Source organism: Aspergillus sydowii (assembly GCF_001890705.1).
Source record: "Aspergillus sydowii CBS 593.65 unplaced genomic scaffold ASPSYscaffold_1, whole genome shotgun sequence".
Classification (NCBI taxonomy): domain Eukaryota; kingdom Fungi; phylum Ascomycota; class Eurotiomycetes; order Eurotiales; family Aspergillaceae; genus Aspergillus; species Aspergillus sydowii.
In genome coordinates this window covers 4,645,557-4,666,479 of record NW_024467859.1, presented here as the reverse complement: position 1 = coordinate 4,666,479, position 20,923 = coordinate 4,645,557, and the positions used below count along the sequence as shown (strand labels likewise).

Here is a 20,923-nt window from a genome sequence, read left to right as displayed (position 1 = left end):
CCCTGTCAGGAGCACATCTAAGCAAGAACTTTAACGGCATGGTATAGATTAGTCTAAGGTCGGTTTTCGGCTACGGTAGTAACTATTTCGGAGTCTTTTGATAAGAGTAATTTTAATGGACACTTTTTGGGGAGTAATACTCAGACAAAAGATTGAGGTACAGAATGACGAATCTTACGAGCCCATTCAACGCACGTTCTACAATACAGTCTAATTCATATCTTTTCAATTCAAATAGGATATATAACCAGTGTACAACATATTACTCCGTCCCCATCCCCAGCATGTCCACTGTCGGCGGCTGCCCACTTACCCAGTTTCCCAATATCGCAGACATATTCTCGGCCTCGGAGTAAGTAAACTGATCCATCATATCTATTTCAGCCGAGAGGTAATCCTGCAGCGACCCAGGATCGAAAAGAGATGTATTTCCCGTATCGTTGAGCAAGAGCAAAGAGTCATCCTGGGCATTGTACGTTCCTAGAAACGAGTGTCTACTCTCAACGAGTCTGCGCGCGACACGTGCGAATATGGCGCAAATTTGGTACAAGCGGCCACAGGCCTTGGACGTGTCTTTTGTTGGGTAGAGGGTGCGGACAACGTCTTCAAGGAGTTTTGTGTCTTCGGCGCTGCTAGCTGCGATTGCATGAAGGAATATGACGATGAACGGAGTGAAAGAAGCGTAGAGCATCAACCTTGTTGGCCCCATGTTAACGGACACCTGACTGGATATGCTTGAATCCGGATTAGTAAGGCTTACCAATTTGCGTAGTCGCGGACAGATACATATTCTGACTCAAGGCACATCGGAAAGAATCCGAGGTGAGTTTCTAAAGCTGAGCGTGCGGCTTTAAAACACTGTGAAGTTATCTCTGGGGTGGTTGGTGATGTTGACGATCCTCGCAATAATGATGTGAGGACGGAGTAATACGTGACGTCCCACGTCCGCTGAGACATCTGTAGGAGGGCGGGATCTTTTAATTGTACATGACTGAAATCCACCTTCGCGGTTGTTAGTAACCAGATCGTGAGGTCAGGTTTCGTGGAACATACTTGGTACAGCCGCTGATGCCACTGGTGTAGCTCCTGGGCTAGTTCGTTGATACTATGAGCGCGAACCTCAGGAGCCAACTTCAGAGCCGCCGCCGAGTAAACGCGATCATAAATCTGGCCTTGCAATCTGCCTAGCGAAAGAAAAGCAATCCACCCTTCATCCCAGGCTCTTGTTACCAGGTCGCCAGTACAGGTTGGGTAGGGAACATCAATGTCGTAGTCCTGTATGCAAGACGCCCGTCCAAGGAGTAGTGACATATTTTTATCGAGAAGGTACACTGTCCAAAACAGTCTGCAAATATTCGACGCCATGTCGGCTTTTTGGTTTTGGTATGTGAGGGAACGGTGATAGCCAAGCACGAGGCAGTGTCTAGATGCCACTGAAATAAGGGTCGAGGACAACAACACGTTCGCTTCATCTTGCGCCTTGATAACCTAGAATTATCGCAAAAGGTAAGCCAATTGACTCTGCTTTCGAAGTGTCGTTAAGCTTTCGCCGTCCCGTCAAGACCACTTACTGCCAATAGCAAAGAGAGGGTATTCTCAAAGTTAGGGACTACGAGAATCTCATATGTTTCTATACCAGCACTGAAATTCTTCTCGCAAGTTTCCAGATGTGGAGATAAATCATATTTCTCCGCCAACGGGTCCTTGAAGCTGATAAATTCCTTGAGCAGATAGAACAAAACACCATGCATTGCTGTAACATGGCCGACAGATAAAGCTTCTGTCGGAAAATAAACTTTCCGGAATAATTCCTCGATTAGATTTAGGTCGTTTACCGGTCGAGATAAGAGAAAGTAAGGTACGCGGACTGCAGATGTTAGCCCTAAATCAAGCTCCCACATCAAGAGTGTATAGATTCTGGCGCACCTTTGAAAGACCTCACAATATCCGCAACAATCGCGGAAGGCACAAGTTTCATCGCCGGCATTGATCGAAACGCATTGCTTCGCGAAAACTGGAAGTCTTCTAAAGTGGTAGAGGGCTGAAGCAGTGACTTCAGGTCATCGAAAGATGCGGTTAGTCTGTCCTGCGCCACGGTGCCCTGAGTAGACGCTGTGAGCTGAGCAACCTCGGTGGCATAAGCTGACTGGTTTGCGAAGGACGAAGCTCCTTCGTATAGCCGTGTAGGGTTTGAATCAATGACAATGCTTTCTGGAGTTGGCTGACGACTCTGATCTTTCAATTGATCCTCAATTCGACCAAGACGTAAATCCATGCGCTCAATCAAGTCCTCCCTACGAGAATGAGCTTTCTATCATGAAGAAAAGAGCCCTGAGCTCAAACCTACAATTTTGTTACTTTATCAGGCTTTGCACGGGCTTCAACCTTGGCGGGCCCCGCCTGCTGGCATACAATACCGGCCGTCCGACAGTTTGCGCAAGGAGTGGAACGGTCGCAGCGAACCTGTGCCCTACATTAGGGCCAAATCAACGAATGAGGAGCAGAATTCGAAATCCAACCTTGCGGACCCGACACCCGTCACACTGCGGAGAATGTCATTAGTTCTCAGGCCGGATGCCGTAGCATGAAACACCGCAGAAGTATAAGATAGCGTACTGCTTTGGGGGTCGACGACAGCCGCTGACGTCTGTCCTGGATAGTTTCCTCATTTCGAAGGTCGGACATGAGTGTTGGTCAGTGATGAGTCCCAGTCAGCCGGAACCTCGGGGCTCATTCTTGATAGCAAGTGGGAGAGAGGGACGAAGCGCAGCTGGTGTTGATGGCCGCCCGCGTCCTCGGGGCCACGGGGTTACGGGGTCCGGCTGCCCGAAGTCACGCCCCGCTCTCTCGTGCGCAATCATGGTTGGTGGATGGCTGCTGCTGTGACTCAAGTGGGGTCCGGACCCTCGCGTCGTCGGCGGCATATCAGGCCAGATCGGGCAAGTCGCGGCTCTCACAGTCCTGGCTCCCACTATTGCGGCATCCTGAAAAGCTTGCTGGACGTATATATGGTTTGGACGCCCTCTAACCATGGCGGCCATCTCATTTTTGACACCCACATTCGTCTGGCTGAGCGAGCGCTCACTATCTAAACATGGAGCCTCCAGAAGGCGAGAAGAGCAATAACAGCGATGAAGCTGTTGATCCCCAACAGCCGGGGAACCAACCTGGCTTCAAGGAGTTCGTGGTATGTACTCTTCCCTAGGTCGTTCGTGAAAGCCCAGGTCGTCTGACAGCAAAATAATAGAGAATCTTCCAATATGCCGATCGACTAAGTATGTTCTTAAATATCCTAGCGTTTGCTTGCGCTATTGCTAGTGGTGTCGCCTTGCCATTGATGACCATCGTCTTCGGCGGGTTCGCAAGCAAATTTGCCGCTTTTGCCGGTGGTTTGACAGATACCGGTTCCTTTCAGAGCATTATCAACGAATACGTCTTGTGGTTCATCTATCTCTTCGTTGGGAGATTCGTGGTCACCGTGACTGCAAATCTTGCCATCACAGTGGCCGGCATTCGCACAACCAGAGCCCTCAGACACGCTTATTTCGAACACCTCCTCCGGACCGAGATATGGTACTACGATACAGCCAAAGATAGCTCTCCCGCCGTCCAAATCGGAACAAATGCTACTCGTATCAACCAAGGAATCGCCGAGAAGCTGGTGCTCGTTATCCAGGGGCTGGCCATGTTCTTTTCATCCTTCATTGTGGCAATTGCTGTACAATGGAAACTAGCCTTGATTACATTGAGCGTGGTCCCAGCCATGTTTGTTGCAATTGGGATTTGTCTGACCATTGATGCCCCCATTGAGGCGAAAATTGCGCAGATTTATTCGAATGGAGCTGCTCTAGCCCAGGAGGCTCTATCATCGATCAAGACTGTCCACGCATTTTCATCTCAGGATGGTATGGTCGAAAAATATGACGAGTACCTGGCGGAGGCCCACGAACATGCGAAAAAGAAGCTAATACCATACGGAATAATGTCTGGGACAATATATTTTTGCATATTCGCAGGGAATTCCTTGGCCTTCTGGCAAGGTTATCGTATGTTCCAAAGTGGGGAAATAGATGCAGTGGGCAGCGTCTTCACGTAAGAATCCATTCTGTCCCTTCTGAACACGGCTGTTAAACTGACCATCCACAACTAGGGTTGTCTTTTGTACGGTCATCGCATCGACTTCTATTAATCTATTCTTCCCCCAGATCCCTGCCATTACTGGCGCAACAGGTGCTGCTGCAGAATTCTTTCGAATAATGGATAAGCCGTCGGAGTTAGATCCTCTAGCCGACTCGGGCCTAAAGCCTGATAAGTGCATTGGGGCTATTGAAGTGGAAAATATCACATTTTCCTATCCATCACGACCGACAACTCAGGTACTGCAAGGTCTCAGTCTTTCTATCCCACCTGGGAAAACAACAGCATTAGTCGGTGCCAGCGGATCTGGGAAGAGTACGATGGTCGGGCTGCTAGAGCGTTGGTACGTGCCAACTGAGGGCCGTATAACAGTGGACGGTACAGATATAACCAAACTCAATATAAAGTGGCTTCGTAGCCAGATCTCGTTGGTGCAGCAGGTACGACGGAAGTTCCCATCTTAGTGGTATTCTATGTTGCTAACACATTCATCCAGGAGCCTGTTCTATTTCAAGGCACCATTTTTCAGAATGTCGCAAAAGGCTTCCTTGACTCGCAAAAGGACTTGCCGTATGAAGAACAACGGCGACTTGTACAAGAGGCTTGCAAATCTAGCTACGCGCACGACTTTATCCAAGCCCTCCCAGAGGTGAGTCGAGAATGATCTTGACTCCTGGGCCTTCAACTAATCACACCGTAGGGATATTCCACCTATCTTGGAGAGCGCGGTGGCACTCTGAGTGGAGGGCAAAAACAGCGCATTGCAATCGCACGCAGTATTGTATCCGACCCAACTATTTTGCTCCTAGATGAAGCCACAAGCGCGTTAGATCCCTATGCGGAACGAGTGGTTCAAGATGCCTTGAACCGTGTATCCAGTAGCCGAACAACTGTCATGATCGCCCATCGTCTTTCGACTGTGAAAAACGCCGATAACATTGGTGTTGTATCTAATGGGCGGATTGTGGAACAGGGAACCCATGAAGAATTGATTGCCCTCCAAGGCAATTATGCTGCACTCGTTAAAGCTCAAAATCTTCATGGGAGTCAAGAACGGTCCCAAAAGGAGTCCTCGCTTGAGGGGAAAGACTTCTCCATCAGTGATGAGAGCCCTCCCTTCGATGCTACCGGAGATGAAAAGCAGAAGCAGGGTGATGAGTCCAAGTCGACTGATAAACGCTCCATCTGGGCAATCCTGTTCTTGATATTGAGGGAGCAGAAGTCCATCTATCGCCACCTTTTCGTCATTTCTATCGGTTGCATCATTGCAGCAGGGACGCACCCTGGTCAGGCTATTCTCTTTTCGAAGCTAATTGAGGTGTTCACTCCCAACGGTGAGCCCAAATCAGGTTCAGCAAACTTCTATGCTCTCATGTTTTTCGTCATTGCCCTAGGCAATCTTGTGGCATACACAATTGTAGGGGGCCTTTGCATCATGATCTCACAAGCTGTCACCCGCAATTACCGTTCAGAACTTTTCCGGCGCATCATCAATATGGACATCGAATTCTTCGACCAGCGAGAGAACACGTCTGGAGCATTGGCATCAAACTTGCTGACGGTACCAAACAACATCCAGGAGCTCATTTCGGTCAATATTTTCGTTCTACTTATTCTTATTATCAGTCTGATCGCTAGTTGTGGCCTCGCACTTGGCTATGGATGGAAACTAGCTCTCGTTATGATATTCGCTGGACTGCCTGTCCTCATGGGAGCCGCTTTTATTCAACTGCGTCTCGAGGCTAAAATGAATGACAACAACGAAGCGCGGTTTTCCGACAGTGCCAGCCTCGCGGTAGAGGCTGTCAGCGCCATGCGAACTGTTTCCTCCCTGACTCTTGAATCCGATCTACTCATTGAGTACTCCCAAAACCTTCGTGGTATACTTCGCCGCTCGATGAAGACCATGATAACTGCAACAACCATTCATGCATTGGCACAGTCAGTAGACTTTCTTGTCATGGCACTTGGATTCTGGTACGGATCCCGCCTTATGTCCTCTTTGGAGTATACCACGGAACAATTCTTTGTTGTTTTCATGAGTGTGCTGCTGGCGGGACAGGGAGCAGNTCAATTTCTGGCTGGCGCCGGTAGCATCACAAGAGCGAAAAGCGCAGGGACGTTTCTTTTAGACCTCCGGGACAAGGTACCTCGTATTCGAGTTACAGACGAGAATAAGGATAGTGGACCAGACGGGAAAGGGGGCATTACCTTGGATAATGTCGAGTTCAGCTACCCCGGCCGCACGTCACCTGTTATCCAAGGCGCATCAATTCAAGTAAGATTGGTGACCCCTTTTACAAGAGCATGCCATCGGTCATACTAACATCCCCATAGATTCCATCTGGCCAATTTGTGGCATTCGTAGGACACAGCGGTTGCGGAAAGTCCACACTCATCTCTCTCCTTGAGCGTTACTACGATCCCACCTCAGGCGAGATTCGCTTAGGTGACCAGAATATCCAGAATCTCTCACCGAAGCTCTACCGCGCTCAGATGTCCCTCGTTCAACAAGAGCCGGTGCTGTTCCAAGGGACAGTAATGGAAAACATCGCACAAGGAGCACTAAGCGAACCCACAGAAGACGAGATCCACGAAGCCGCCAAACAAGCCAATGCATACGATTTCATAATCTCCCTTCCGCAGGGCTTCAACACACCGAGTGGGAAACAAGGCTCGTCGTTCTCGGGTGGTCAACGCCAACGGATCGCCCTTGCGCGCGCTCTCATTCGACGCCCAAAACTCCTTCTCCTCGACGAGGCTACCTCCGCGCTAGACACGCAGTCTGAACGCATTGTTCAAGCGGCACTTGATAAAGTCGGGAAGATGGACGGCCGTACAACCATCGCCGTGGCGCATCGGTTATCCACAATCCGCGATGCAGATGTGATCTATGTTTTCGGGGACGGAAAGATTATAGAGGTTGGAACTCACGCCGAACTGCAACAGCAGAGAGGCCTATACTGGCAAATGTGCCTGGCGCAGTCGCTGGACAAGTCGGTTGAAAAGGGTCCGGAAGAAATTTAATTGTAATTCTAGTATATAACTTGGTAGTTTAGACCATCTCAGCCTAGTCATTGTAATATACCAATTCTCCTTTCTTTTCGCCCTTATCCTATGCTACTCTTATAACTCTAGGGCTTGCAATCATTACCAAAGAGCTGCCATGAATCAGAGGGAAACCAGTGCTAATTTGCCACCAAAGGCAAGAGCTCAGGTACCCAAGCATCGCACCTTCCACATCCATCTACTGCCACACGGGTCCTTCTAAGGGCAAGGGCGAGGGACAGCCGAGTCCATGGGCAGGTGCGACCTTCAAGGCTACATTAATGGAAGGAACGCCCAACAAGGTACCCAAGACATGTACTAGCGGGTTCACGGATATATCCATTCATTGTTCAACCGCTCAATATCAGGCAAGCAAAGATACATACACATAAATTTCAAATGCAAGAACGGCCATAAAAGCACAACCTGTGTGCTTTCACGATAACTAAATTACTTCCAGAGGTATCTAGTCCAATCCCTGTCACATCCATCACAGCAAACGCATCCCCAGGAAATAGCGCTGCGCTGGATACTCTCTGGGGAGGGAGGCTGGATTAAACTGGATGCGCATGGTTTCTAAGAGAAGCATCCCGCTATAGCTCGGTATCGATAGCGACTTTGGGCTGATGAGGCAGGCAGCAGGACCAGCAATCGCTCTGGAGAAATTTCGCAGTGTGAGTATGTTATTCTGATCTTTTTTTTTTTTTTTTTTTTTTATAACTATACATACCAACTTCTTCGGTTCCTGTTATTTTAATTAATCGGGCTGTTAGCTTATATCATTATTTACAAGTATGGGGCCATGCAGTGGTTGTGGGTCAGGAGGTGACTTTTACCATCTTCCCGGGGCATGTAGGTTTCTGCTGAAAGCATGCGCGGTGGCAAGACAGAGGTTCATCGTCCTCTTGCACCAGCTTGTCTTGCTCTGCCAATGCGAATATACTCGGCGTGAATAGGGTAAATTGCAAAGCAAGAGCGGCTAGGATAGAGACGAAACGCATTTTGGGCTGTGTGAAGTTACGAAGTATAAGCTAGATGGATGGATAGGAACAGGAACGTGAAGGAAGAAAAGGTCGGACTGGATTCTGGAGCCTGGGGTTCCATGCATTGTATTGCGTGTTACTAAACAGAGAACAGTCTGGCTCTGCCAATAAAACAGGTCCATGACGATCTGAGGGGCAATCACATGTTTGGCTGTAACCCCTTCCTTGTTCAACGCAAGAGCCAATGTTTCATCTTTCTACTGTCTGTTGGCGGGGAGGTTACATATACCGAAACCAAATAAATTTCTAAACAGACTCAAACCAATAGACGCTTGCTGATATCAAACAAATAAAACAAAAGCTCGGCCTGCGACTTGCGCAAGGCAAAAAAAGTGAATCAACAAATCCTCGCCAGAAACCATAGGAAAAGGGGTCTCACAAATAAACACAGAGCAATATTAAATCATAGAAAGGTACTGAGCATTATTCAAGCATAAAGTCCAAAAGCAGTGTACAAGAAGACAACAAAGCTTGAATGAGTGCGTAGCCTTGGCTCTGCGTCCGGAGAGGTACGGACACAGAGCTCCGGAGGCAGCCTGAGAGCGCAAGGACAGAGGTCCAGGCACAGATATCAAGTGGAAATCCAGGATTCGAACATAGAAAATTAAGCTGCTAGGTTGGATCTGCGCTATTATTGATGTTGCGTGTGGCGTTCATTGAAGCCATCGGCCATTAACCGCGCGGTTTTGTATAAAGATAGTGAGCTAGCACTCCTGTGGTCAGGTCATAGAGTCATCAAGTCAGATGGTCTCATAATCGTGTTCTCTGATAAACGAACGGCCGTGTATGGAATGTAGCAGAGCGGGACGCAGTAACGAAAGACAAGAGCGGATTGAAACTTTTAGTAGGTCTCCATGTCGTCGGTCCAGCCATTATCACTGTCAGCCACTCGTACCATATGCCTGCCAATCGGTTCATCAGGGCTAACACTCCGGATGCCCTTGGCCTTTTTGCCTGCAAGGGATATTGGCTGATGGTGGTCTTCAGGAGCCAAACGCTTCCCATGCGCTGCGCGGAGTTTAGCATAGTATGCATCACTTGTCTCGCTGTCCGATTCCGATGCATCATCAAAAGTTTCCCAGTTCTCCGATCCCGTGGTTACCGTATCAGCAGTGGAGGTGCTAGACACCTGTCTTGGCGCTGGAGGCGGAAGCGCGTGCTGAAGGTATGGGTTTGGTCGCGGGTAGTGTCCTTGTAGCGACGACTTGAGAGACCCAGAAGAGTGTGAGGATTGGGATGATTGAGAGAACCCAGTGGATCGTTGGGAGAATATGGAAGAACTCATAAAGGAACGCTGGCGGTCATCATAAACATCCTCGGGGCTAACAGGCCGGACAAAGGAATTGGACAAGGCACTAGCACAGCGAGGAGACTCGAACAAGGAGCTTCCTGGCCGCTCATCTTTATTGTCAGTGGCCGTGAGTGCTCTCATTCTCGGTGGAGGAGCTCGAGAAGAGGACATTTTGCCGTTCACAGTGCTAGAGGAGTATGTACCCGGGCCCCGTCGGTCAGGAGAGTTGTTTCCATGGGGCATATTCCCCAGTGGCACTCGTCCCGGAATTTTCGTTGGTGATTTGGCTCCCGATCTAGAGGGTCCAATAGTGTTATACTTTGTTGGTTGACCTCCAGTGGGGGTCTTTGTGCTCGACCTTGGGGGTGGAGGACCCCGCATGACACTGCCAGGACGAGATGGTGGAGCGTTGCGTTTCGTAGCGCTTGATGGTGCAGCAGATGGCGTCTTGGACCGCGGCGGAGGCTTCGCGGCGACCTTAGTGAGCTCATCCAGGTAGCTCTCCCCATGAACCAGGAATGGTCGTCCGTACTCGTCCTCAAAATTCTCCAGCTCTTTCCGAAGGTCAGATTCAACCTTTGGCAGCTCCTTTGCGATTCTCTTTCTCATCTTCTCCTCTCTCAGCAATTTTCCGGGATCACGTCTTTCTCCCTTGTTCCCGCGCGCCATAAGGCGCGACGCATCCTGGCTTGAGGCATTCAAAGCCTCGCGCTCCGCAAGAAGGCTGCGGTGTCTGTCAATAAGTTGCAAAGTTGGTGCGCGCTGTTCCTTCAGGGTCTCTAGCCGTGCAATTTCCGCCTCATGGGCTTCCAAGAGGGCGTCGCTGTAAACGTCAGAGAATGCAGGTGTGAAATCTAGCATATCTTCTTCAGAGAAGTATAGACTATCCCATAACTCCTGGAGGCGGCAGCGTGCATCCTCCACGAACAAGTGAAGGTTCTGCCTTTTCAGCTCATTGAGGCGAGATAGCTCCTCCTCAAATTCATTGATCGTACGAAGCCCGCAGCCACGGTTTGCGGCGAGGAATGCTTTTCTGTCACACTCCTCAACGCCAAACCGCTCCCATAGTCCCTCCACGGCATTCCGTAGGTCTTTAAGTTTGCGCTCACGTCCTCTCTTTTCGTCCAAGAGTTTCTCCCTCCTTGCGAGCAAGCTTGTTAGGTCCGATTCGTGGAGGCCTAGTTGCTCGGGTGACTCGCGATAGTGCTGGACAATGCTAGAATCGGTCTGGGCCTGGGGCGTTCCAAGCTCAGCCCAGAGCTTAATGATCTCCTCACATGTTGTTGTAACAAGCTCAAGACGCCGGTGGTACTCTTCGTATACTCTTGAGAACTCGTTGTCGAGTGCAGTAACATATGTGGGCGAGAGATCGAAACTTGGCGCGATTGACGAACCAGGCGCTGTTGGAGGAAGTTCGATGGTAATGAAAGAGGATTCAAGGTGAGACGAATACGATTCAAGGGCCTCGACAAGCTCTGAAGGCTGTTAGTACAGTGATGTAACTCAGAAAGAACAAGAGAGAGCGTACTCTTAACCTGCTCGAACCGCTGTCGATGCAACTTGCTAACTGCGCTGTGTTGTTCACGAAGAAAGGCGAGACAGCGATTTAGCGGGTAAGTGACCTGTAAGTCATCATTGTCGAGACTGTACTGGCCATTGGCCTTCTCGTCAACTAGGGACTCTTCCATTTGTTGAATCGCACTAATCAGTTTATGCGCTTCTTCTGTCATATCATTTTTCTCACTAAGAACGGAGGTCAGTAGGAGCTCATTGCAACCAGGATTATTATTCTCAGTCCAATATGTGCATCACTTACTCGTCGACCAACTTCAAGTGGTTGTTGAGTGTTTCCGATAACGCGCTGAAGAGCTGCACGCAATTATTAGCTCTGGTGCAGTGAATTCTCCAAAGTCTTGAAGAAAGCACAAACCTCTTCTTCTCGAGACTCGCGCTCGTGGCCAGGAATCCCAATTTCATCGAATATCCCATGGAGCTGGCTGACAATGTTATTGACCTGGGTGGTCAAGTAGCTTGTATCGACGGCCATTGCGACTCGAGTCCCCAGGACAGGGGAGTATTTACGAGTTTGGCACCGAGCACGGTCTGCTGTCAGGACAAAGAAATCAAAATATCAATATTCTCCGAAATGCGATCCGCTGGTCGTCATGTAAGAGTGCGGCGGCAATGCGCCTAGAAGAAAACAACAAGCTTGATGCCACGCGAGACCACAAATCAACAATGAAGACAAATTCCAGAATGGGAGGACCCGCAGAGCTTATATGCACAAAGCAGCGAGGGCAGCGAGGGAGTGGATGCAAGGGTCAAAGGGGGAGCAATTAATCCAGGAGGAGGATTATTGTTTCTGTTGTTGGAGTTGTTGAAGGTGAGCTGAGCCTTCCGCCTGCAAATCAAGATCCGCTGTTGATCGATCGCTGTTTCTCAGGCAACCGCTGACTCAACTCTACCCCGCCCGTTTCTGCCGCGCCTATATTCACCGCCTTTGGGCTTCTCCGCAACAATTCTCCAGCTTCGAAGCTACATGTACAGATCAAAGCTGACCTCATTATCCTATTTAGATTCACCACGGTTATTGGTTTCCAACAACTCCACGTTTTCTCTCCTATGACTCTCGCGATTTGATTCAACTTTTCGCTGCGACTTAATCAGACATCCGAGTCAACACTCCCCCCACCCTGACACTTCCGCCAGGGGAATTTCATTCCCCACCTCACAGCTCATCATGCAAGCCGCCCAGCTGTCCTGGGGTAAGTATCGAAATACCCACCTCGGAAAACATAAGTTGAAACATAGTTCTTACTTTTTTTTTACATCAGAATTAGAAAATGCGGTCGTCTTAATCGATCCTCAACGAGACGCTCTATACCAATACGATGAGGAAACGCACAAGGCCCTTAGCAACGCCCGCCCATGGTCGAAGGACCCCCATTACTTTAAGTCAATACGCATATCCGCTGTTGCTCTCCTAAAAATGGTCATGCATGCTCGCTCCGGAGGTTCTCTGGAGGTCATGGGCCTAATGCAAGGCTATATCCTCCCAGAAACATTTGTCGTAACGGATGCCTTCCGCCTCCCCGTCGAGGGCACAGAGACTCGAGTCAACGCTCAAGACGAAGCGAACGAATACATGGTCTCTTATCTTCAGGCTTGTCGTGATGCAGGAAGAATGGAAAACGCAGTTGGATGGTACCACAGTCACCCCGGATACGGATGCTGGCTCTCGGGCATCGACGTTTCCACACAAGATATGCAACAACTCGGCGGGCCATTTGTTGCTGTAGTCATTGATCCCGAACGGACTATCTCCGCAGGAAAGGTAGATATCGGTGCATTCAGGACATTCCCCAAGGACTACACGCCACCAAAGGAGGAACAAGAAGAAGACGAGTACCAGACCGTTCCGTTGAACAAGGCAGAGGACTTTGGAGCCCACGCATCTCATTACTACTCTCTCGAGGTCTCTCTTTTCAAAAGCGCCCTCGATACAGAGATTCTCTCACTCCTCTGGAACAAATACTGGGTGGCGACTCTTAGTCAAAGCCCCCTATTCACCACGCGCGATTACGGAAGCAAACAAATACTAGACCTCAGCCAGAAAACCAGGCGAGTAGCTCGAGGGATCGAGACCAACTCCTCCCGAGGTGGCGCACCAACTCAGATCAAAGACCCACAACTCGAGCGAGTAGTAAAAGATGGCCAACGAATCGTATCGGAGGAAGTAAAGGGATTGCTCGCCTCCGAAGTGAAAATGCAGCTTTTCCAAAATATTAACGAAAACACAACGACGGGATCCAGTTGAATACTAAGCTACACCCTGAGATAAGCGATCTTGACTGAGCATGAGTCCAATCGATGAGACGATCCGACCTTTCCAATATCTTATACATACACCTCCATATCAATGGATACTCAACTTTCGATATCTTTAAAAAGACCATCAAACGTACATTTACGTATGCTCGAAGGCTCCATGCCAGTAAATGTCCCATTCCGCGGAGTGGATGTAATTCTACTACTAAGTCGGACTTACACCAATTCTTACTCTCGATCTAATACACCCCGCTAATGCTGTTGAATGACGTAAAGAGTCGCAGTGACCAGCCTCAACCATTCATTGTTTTCATGAAACGCAGGAGCCACTCCAGCACCATACAAATCATCTCACTCCCTGGCTGTATCCGGTCAGCACTAATAGTGGGTATACACGATTTTCGTCTTCATTAACCAAGTAGTGAATGTCAGATAACACTTCCCCTGACAGACCATTTTCCAACGAATGCACTATGCGCAGTAGAGTTAAGGTGGAGAAGAAAAGTATATGGATTCAATACTAACATATACCAAACCTGTACGGGTTAATGTATATAGAACAGTGAAGCGGAAGGCACAAAAAAGAAATCATAATCTTTGAGCAAAGACAACGCATATGCTGCGCTAGGTATCTTGCGTCGTAACAATCATTATCCAAGCATGAAAAGACTGCACTTCATGGCAGTCAAGAGAAGAAAGAGAAATAGGTGGATAGAAACGCTGGTGGGTAAACCAACAAGAAATTTGTACAGGAGATAGGTCAAGCAAGTATAAACCGTGCAACACGGAACGAGAATATATCCAAAAGAAGATAGGTAGGAAATTTGCGAAGTGAGAGGAGAGGACCACCCACGTGGGGTGGTTGAGTCGGAAGGAATGTATGGTCAAGAAGAAAAGGTGGGATGTGATCAGGGAATTTCAGAGCCCTGTTCAATCAAAAGTGAGCGGAAGCACGAATAAGAGTCCTGCTTTAGCTGGGCAAAGTGAAGCACAATCATGCCGAGTGCAACCTCATACGAGCATGAGGTGACAGTGCACGTGGTTGATATCACCCACTCGGTGTGTCAGTTGCGGCGATCTACCAAAGTGGGTCCGCATGATAGATTTGCCCCGTTTTGCGAAGGATTGCAAAAATCGATCGGCACCATGTGAAGATGCAATTGATGAAATCATGGAATGTTCTTTCGAGTCGCCTATGAAGCTGCAGTGCTTCGGCTCGAGGTTAACGCCTGGTATAGGGCGCGGAAATCGAGTGTGACCATCGGGTGCCGCGGAAGCATTTAATAGGCTATCCATATCGTCGCCATTTTCGGTTATTCCGAATCTCGAACCGTTGCCGTCCAGTCAAAGTCGACAGGGTCGCCCCGTGTCACGCAAACCGAGTTTGGCGCTTACAGGAATCCCGATTCAGAGAGCAGTCTACGTAGCAAAAAAAAACATTCCGTTAGTCTTCGGATCAATCCAGAGTCATCCATAAACAGGTCATTTTTGAGGGAAAGCTGGGAAACAAGAAGATGTGTGTGGGTATCGCCAAGAAAATAGATTGAGAATAAAGATCGGGCCCGATAAGAGGGAGTGAGGAAAGGGTCGGGAAAATGGCAGAATAAAGAATCAACGTGATGACATGAGCAGGGTTCCAAAGGTCAGAGAACTCATATCTCTCCCACCGGCGGCGTACCTCGCAATTTTTTCGTCTTCACGTTCTCGCGGCTCCACTTCCAAGCTCCGTTCATACATGTCGTGCACATCCCCGGCCCCCTGTAAATTACTGAGGATATACTCCTGTAATTCGGTAACAGGGGTCAGGAGATAGGGCGAGTTCTGGTATTGCTGGATGTCGCGAATGACCTCCGCGGTTTTCGTGCGTTTGTTGAAGTTGATCAACTCCGAGGGTGTAAGAGATGGGATACCGTCCTCGATGAACGTCAAGTCCGTAAGGTAGACACCTACGTTGACAGTGTTAGCCTAAACTATAACCCATAACAAGTCCCTTAATGCCTCAATCAAGGGTCTCAGGCAAAAGATTCTTACCAAAGAAAGGAATGCAAGGGGGGTTGGCGAGATGAAGTGTTTCACGATACTCCCCGAAGTTTTTTGTGCTCGCCATGAGCCTGCGCATCTGTTCCAGAATGGCAGATGTGCGCCCACTGACTTGGGCCCACGTGCGTGATAGACGGTGAATGGGGGCCGTTCCAAGGGCTGAGATAATAGATGTCAAGGTAGAGAAGTTATTCAGGGCCCGGCATTTCTAGTACAGATTAGCAAAAGCCTTTTATGAAGTGGAGTTATAAGATGCCATACATCTGCAACATTCACAAAATGCTTAATAACGACAACTCGCTTCTTCACATCACCTTGATTGAGAATCATTTCAGCAACCCAGTTGGTAAGCTGGTTAGAGTGCAAGATCAGCGCCTTAACATTAGCAGCAGGCTCAGGCTCCTCAGGCCCAACTTTCTTCTGCCAAGTCTTATTCAAACATTCTGTGGGTCGAATTTTAGAGTATAGGCGCGATTCGATTATGGTGAGCTGACGAGCGAATTCCGTTGGATCAATGTCCAAAAACTTCAACTTCTTCATGTTCTTAGGTATGATAGGAGTCGGCGCAGGCGTCGCTTGCGTAGGGACCAGTCGTTTAACGGTGGTATCCAGGCCCCGGAGACGCTGTTCAATGACCGCCAGAAGCTGAGTCGAACCAGGGGTTTTCGTAGTGGCGATCGAGTCCTTGGTGAAGGAATGTGCACGCTCAAGGAGCTGCATGTGCGACTCATCATTGGGCTCCATCCAGTAGTTCTCGAACCAAGTTTTCAGGATATTGACCACACGGAACCGGATAGGCTTCTGCTTTCTGTCAACCCAGATCTGCATCTCATCGGCGTTCAAGCTGAATGGGGGTTGGACGTTGAATCGTTGCATGATCATCTCAAAAAGCTCGGCGGCAGATGTGAAGGATCGGTAGGTGAGAAGGAATGTGCTGTTGAAAGACGGGTCGGGCTTATCGTGGCGAGTCAGGTGTTCTACCAATCCGGCCAATGTGCCACATTTGAGGGTCGGTATATCATTCTTGGTATCATAGAATACTTCACCTTCGTGGTCCATCTTCAAAAACCATGGCGTCTCTTCAGGTTCGCGAGCGAGGTTTTGAACAGGTTCCCGTGTGATTGCCGCCGGCGGAGCCTGTCCAAAGAATCTCTGCGCCTTATCCATGTTACGACGCACTTTCTCTCCCTCAAGCGGATGCGCTGATGGCACACCGATCTCGGTTGACCGCGATTCAGTGCGACTATGCAACCCCGTATACCCCTCGCTGTCACCGGCGCGACTTTCCGTGCGTAGAGAGTTTGGTTCAGGGACCTGCTCAAGGAGAAGCGAAAGAGAGAATCCAATTTGAGAGACATAATTCTCAAGTTGCCTAGCAACACCTCGAACAGCATTCAGCCGATCATCAAGCGAGTCACCACGTAGTTCCGCCCATTCGTCACCAAGCGGGGCCGACACAGCCTGGCAGCTGAGGACAAAATCCGCTATCGCATCGTAACCTCGTTGCTTTTGCGAGCTGAAATCGACTAGTTGAGGGTTCTGAAAGCTGGTTCCTAGGGGTCCCAGGTTGATGGACTCGACGGCAGAAACCCAGGGACGAAACTGTTCAACAACTTTAACAGCAGCAACCGCGATTAACTCGCCAATTTCCTCATGTTCGGCAACGGTAACGATCTTCTTTTGGTTGAGAGTGAGCCGCTCCTCGACCCGGCGAATGGCACCAACAAACGATCTGCGCAAAACATCAATATGGTCCAAAACGTTAGGTTCGAGAGGTACGGTTGGCTCGGGTCTCAAATCCGCACCATCTTGATCCAAAAACGACGTGGGACCAGATTCGCTTAGTGAAACACCATTGTTCTGCCAGGAGCCACCAGAAGAGCTACCCATCACAAACCCGGGTACAATCCGATGAATATATTCGCCACGTTGTTGTCTCGCGACTTCAACATAGCCATAGACGCCCTGCATCACACCGTCGGCTTCCTGAAGACACTTGTTGATAGCATCTACACCCGGCCAATCGGCTGCCGCCATGTGCGACGAGAGAACTAACTTCGAAAATTTGGACATCATATCTCTGAAATGCTGGTACAGGGGCTTGTTGGTAGATATTATAGAAGGGTTTCCAGAGTGGTTATCAGTTGTGTCGGAGCCGGCCGCCAAAAGCATGCGCAGGTGGTCCGAAATGTCCTCCGCTTTCCTCACATACTCTGCACGATCGCCGCTTAACAATGTTTGGCGATAAACTTCGACAGCCTGCGACATTTTATCCACAAGCAAAGGCCAGGTAATAGGCGTTGACGTATGATCATCAATGAAACGATGAGACACCGCGGATGAAACGGAGGGCCTGTGCATGGGCTCGGAGATCGACGTGTTACTGTCTGCACCTGCAGCGCCATAGAGCTTCTGAGGGTGTCGCCCAAGAGGACTTTTTCCTTCGCCGGTAGATTTTGTAGCAGATAAGGGTTGCAGGGAGTCCATAGACGTGGCCGGCGATACGCCGTCTATGAATGACCGGCGTCGTCGAGACATCGAGTCATGAGAGGCAAGCATGAGAGACTCGCCCTCTGCCTCGGAAGCCGAGCCATCGTAGTCGTCTTCGTCTCGCTCAAAGCCTCGAGCCATCAACTCCGGCGGAGGTCGAGTCTGGTCAGGGACAAAAAAGTTGGTGCGATCGTATGGGCTATTCTCGTTGACAGACGGGTTCTCAAACGGGAGCTCCATGGTGCTGTAGCCAGTGAGAGTATTGAAATAGAACAGACGGCCATCGGGGGTTGCTTGAGGGATCCAGAAAGCCGCTTCCTCCTGTTGAGTTGGGGGATCCATGCCCTCAATTGGTAGTATTGGCTGGGAATCGCGCGGATTGCCATGTGAGTCAACTTCATCGTCATGTTCCTCAAACTCTTCGCCGGCGCCCGAGTCTGCGCTGATATCGCCATCGTCTTGAATGTGTGATATGTGATCTTCGAGTTCCCGCAAATCGGTAACCACGGCGCAGTAGTTGCTAGGGAACCAGCCCCGAACGTTGCCGTTGATGACACCATCCCACCAGCCGGTCTCTAGCTGGTTCAGAACCTGAATGATATCACCGCGGCGGAAACTCAGGCTTGTGTGGTCATCGGCGTCATAATCATACATAGCCCGCACAAACAGCGCAGGCGCCGGCTCCGGGCTAGGAGACTTCATGGGGGGGATGTGTCGTTTCGGCGAGTGATCCGTGACAATGTCTCTCTGTGAAAAGGACAAGCTGCCTCCACGACTCCGGCTTCTCGGTGCAGCCATGTTAGTAGTCATCGGCTTCTTCTCGGGGTACTCGAGAGCGGTCACGAAGGCCTTTGTCTTGTTCATCGGCGCTGATCCCGGGTCAACAGCCAATGGGTCGAGGATGTGAGTTCCGTACATCGGTTGGCCGCAGGGATTGGCGTGGTAGAGGGGGCAGTAGCTGAAAGAAAGTATTGAGGGAAATTAGGGGCTGCTGCATCCCTTGCGGCGAATGGCTGGACGAGCTCAACGAAGGGTGCTGCTCATGTCGAGGCAGGCAACCGACCGTGGTGGTAGGGCGAGTTAAGAGGGGCGGTAAACGGAGGCGTCGAAGGTGGGCTACCAAAGGAGCGGCGGGTGAAACAAGATGGCGAAGGCACGGTCGGGAGGTGGCAAGGACACAACAGGCAATCGCTATCGCCTTGTCAAGGAGAGGATGAGGAGAGTCGAAGAAGACGGGAAGACCGAGAACTGAGATGGAAAGGGAGAGTCAGGAGGGTTTTAGGGACGACCGTCCACTGGCAGCAGTGGTGAGAGAGTGGACTGGGGGGGACGAAGAACGGAACTGCCACTGAGTGGATGAGGAGCAGAGAGGAGCAATGTGACAGTACAATACGGGGGAGGCGGTAATCTTACGCCGCGGTCAGCTTTCATCAACCCAGTCTGACTGTCTGTCAGTGCCCACCACCAACTCTGTTGTGCTTTAGGCTCTTGCCCAGTTGAGCAACTTCGGTTTTTCTCTTTTGGAGTTTCTACAGATAAGTTACCGCTGCTTCCATCTCCCGTGATATCGGATACCAATATAGCCTCCATCTTTTACTTAACCCAGTCTTTGTGCCTGACTCAGTAGCCACTGGCTGGACCTTGCTGAGGGCGCATTTCCGACCATGCATGGGCCAGGACTTACGTACTCTCGGCCTCCGATTGAACAGTGCTCTACCAGCCCCAGCAGTCCAGCACTGCCAGCACGAGCCCTACCCACACAGTCTCAGATTCGAGATCGAGGAGATCCGTGGTCCGGTGGTACCTCCGGAGAATATACGTTGATACAATAATACACACATAGTCCCCATGCATCTAGTGCTCAGCGGCAGTTTGTGCGCGACTAAAATGGCTCATGCGAGGATCCCAGCCGTTGTAAGCCAAGAGCCTCGTCAACGGTCGAGAATTTTCCAACCGTACATCCAGTGACATGATAATCGTCCACTATTCAAGAATATTTATTAACTGGGTCCGCTTTCATTCGCTGCTAGTCTGAATCCGCGGCATATCATGACACAGGTTCTCCGCACCCTGCAACAGGCAAAGCTTCCTGGAGGCATTGATCTTACTCAGCGAGAAAGTCCTCCCGCCCTTTGGAAGTGTGTGCAAGTTCCAGGTTGCTTTGCTTCACACTTCCATGATCCCACCACTCCGTGCGAGAAGATGCCGATCCTGATCCTGATCCGTTGGGCCGTTGACACCGTCCGGTGCCTGGAAAATCACCTTCTCCCCCAGAGTTGCTTGAGCCCTGGTTACTGAGCGATCCTGCCGGGGCCTGCTCCGTACCCTTCATCTGTTCTTAGTGTACCTTGCTCTTCGGTACCAGTGGAGATACCCACCATGGCCCTTCTCTTGAAGGAGAAGCTTGCGCTGCACTCGGGAACAATCTCCTAGCGTCTTCATGTTACTTATCCAACGTCAATATTGAGGACAATGCCAGGAAGCTGTCGAATCGCTCTCGAACAAGGCCAAAGGTAAAAGTAGACTGCTCACATGCGGAAGACTGACGGACGGCGGGGGAACGGAGGGATCCGTTAGGACAAAGCCTCCATCCATCGCCGCGGAACCTGTGCAGCGGCAGTGTCAGATTATTGTGCGTCCGAGGGTCTGATACCCACACTCGGGCCTTCTCAATGCTACCTCTCTATCAACACCAATAACATCAAAATCGTTAATCCAAAAATGAACAAGCAATAAAATCACGCCAGGCCTTGGGTTTTGAGAGCCTCTGACCTGGCCATTCCTCCAGATCATGCCACTGCAGCATTCTTCCCGGCATATTCTCGGCATGGATGCAAAAGCACTCCCTTGGGATGCCACGCTTGTCTCGTCGATACTCTCGTTCAATTAGTTGCCGCTTTATAGGGCTATGAGGTACCAGGGTCCAGACCATAATTTCGCGTCCATCCTAGCCAATAGCACTCAAGGAATAATTGATACCGATGAGCGGCGCATCAATGCCATCAAATAATCAAATTCGCATCCACCAACCAACAGCATCTCCCCT

At 50.0% G+C, this 20,923-nt stretch overlaps 4 protein-coding genes across 4 annotated transcripts; 1 reads left to right on the top strand and 3 right to left on the bottom strand.

The window, feature by feature from the left end:
* Nucleotides 1-237: 237 nt before the first annotated feature.
* On the bottom strand, nucleotides 238-2,640 carry ASPSYDRAFT_39849 (fungal specific transcription factor domain-containing protein). Its single transcript, XM_040845969.1, has 7 exons — nucleotides 2,617-2,640; nucleotides 2,348-2,543; nucleotides 1,927-2,294; nucleotides 1,572-1,867; nucleotides 1,054-1,488; nucleotides 761-1,002; nucleotides 238-695 (listed from the first exon to the last, which is right to left on the bottom strand). The coding sequence occupies exons 3-7, from the start codon at nucleotides 2,273-2,275 to the stop codon at nucleotides 263-265; spliced, it is 1,755 nt and encodes a 584-aa protein (XP_040708858.1). The 5' UTR covers nucleotides 2,276-2,294; nucleotides 2,348-2,543; nucleotides 2,617-2,640; the 3' UTR covers nucleotides 238-262.
* A 314-nt stretch (nucleotides 2,641-2,954) lies between these two features.
* ASPSYDRAFT_75490 (ABC transporter ATP-binding protein) lies at nucleotides 2,955-7,244 on the top strand. The gene is made up of 6 exons (XM_040850798.1): nucleotides 2,955-3,187; nucleotides 3,248-4,092; nucleotides 4,151-4,577; nucleotides 4,634-4,786; nucleotides 4,838-6,415; nucleotides 6,475-7,244. The coding sequence occupies exons 1-6, from the start codon at nucleotides 3,095-3,097 to the stop codon at nucleotides 7,162-7,164; spliced, it is 3,786 nt and encodes a 1,261-aa protein (XP_040708857.1). The 5' UTR covers nucleotides 2,955-3,094; the 3' UTR covers nucleotides 7,165-7,244.
* Nucleotides 7,245-7,480: 236 nt separating this feature from the next.
* Nucleotides 7,481-8,276, bottom strand: ASPSYDRAFT_39847 (uncharacterized protein). Its single transcript, XM_040845968.1, has 3 exons — nucleotides 8,022-8,276; nucleotides 7,916-7,930; nucleotides 7,481-7,841 (listed from the first exon to the last, which is right to left on the bottom strand). The coding sequence occupies exons 1-3, from the start codon at nucleotides 8,184-8,186 to the stop codon at nucleotides 7,779-7,781; spliced, it is 243 nt and encodes an 80-aa protein (XP_040708856.1). The 5' UTR covers nucleotides 8,187-8,276; the 3' UTR covers nucleotides 7,481-7,778.
* Nucleotides 8,277-9,069: 793 nt separating this feature from the next.
* Nucleotides 9,070-18,579, bottom strand: ASPSYDRAFT_142039 (putative cell division control protein Cdc25; the record flags this gene model as incomplete). The annotated part of the gene is made up of 2 exons (XM_040841209.1): nucleotides 9,070-10,317; nucleotides 15,685-18,579. The coding sequence occupies 2 exons, from the start codon at nucleotides 18,577-18,579 to the stop codon at nucleotides 9,070-9,072; spliced, it is 4,143 nt and encodes a 1,380-aa protein (XP_040708855.1).
* Nucleotides 18,580-20,923: the final 2,344 nt, after the last annotated feature.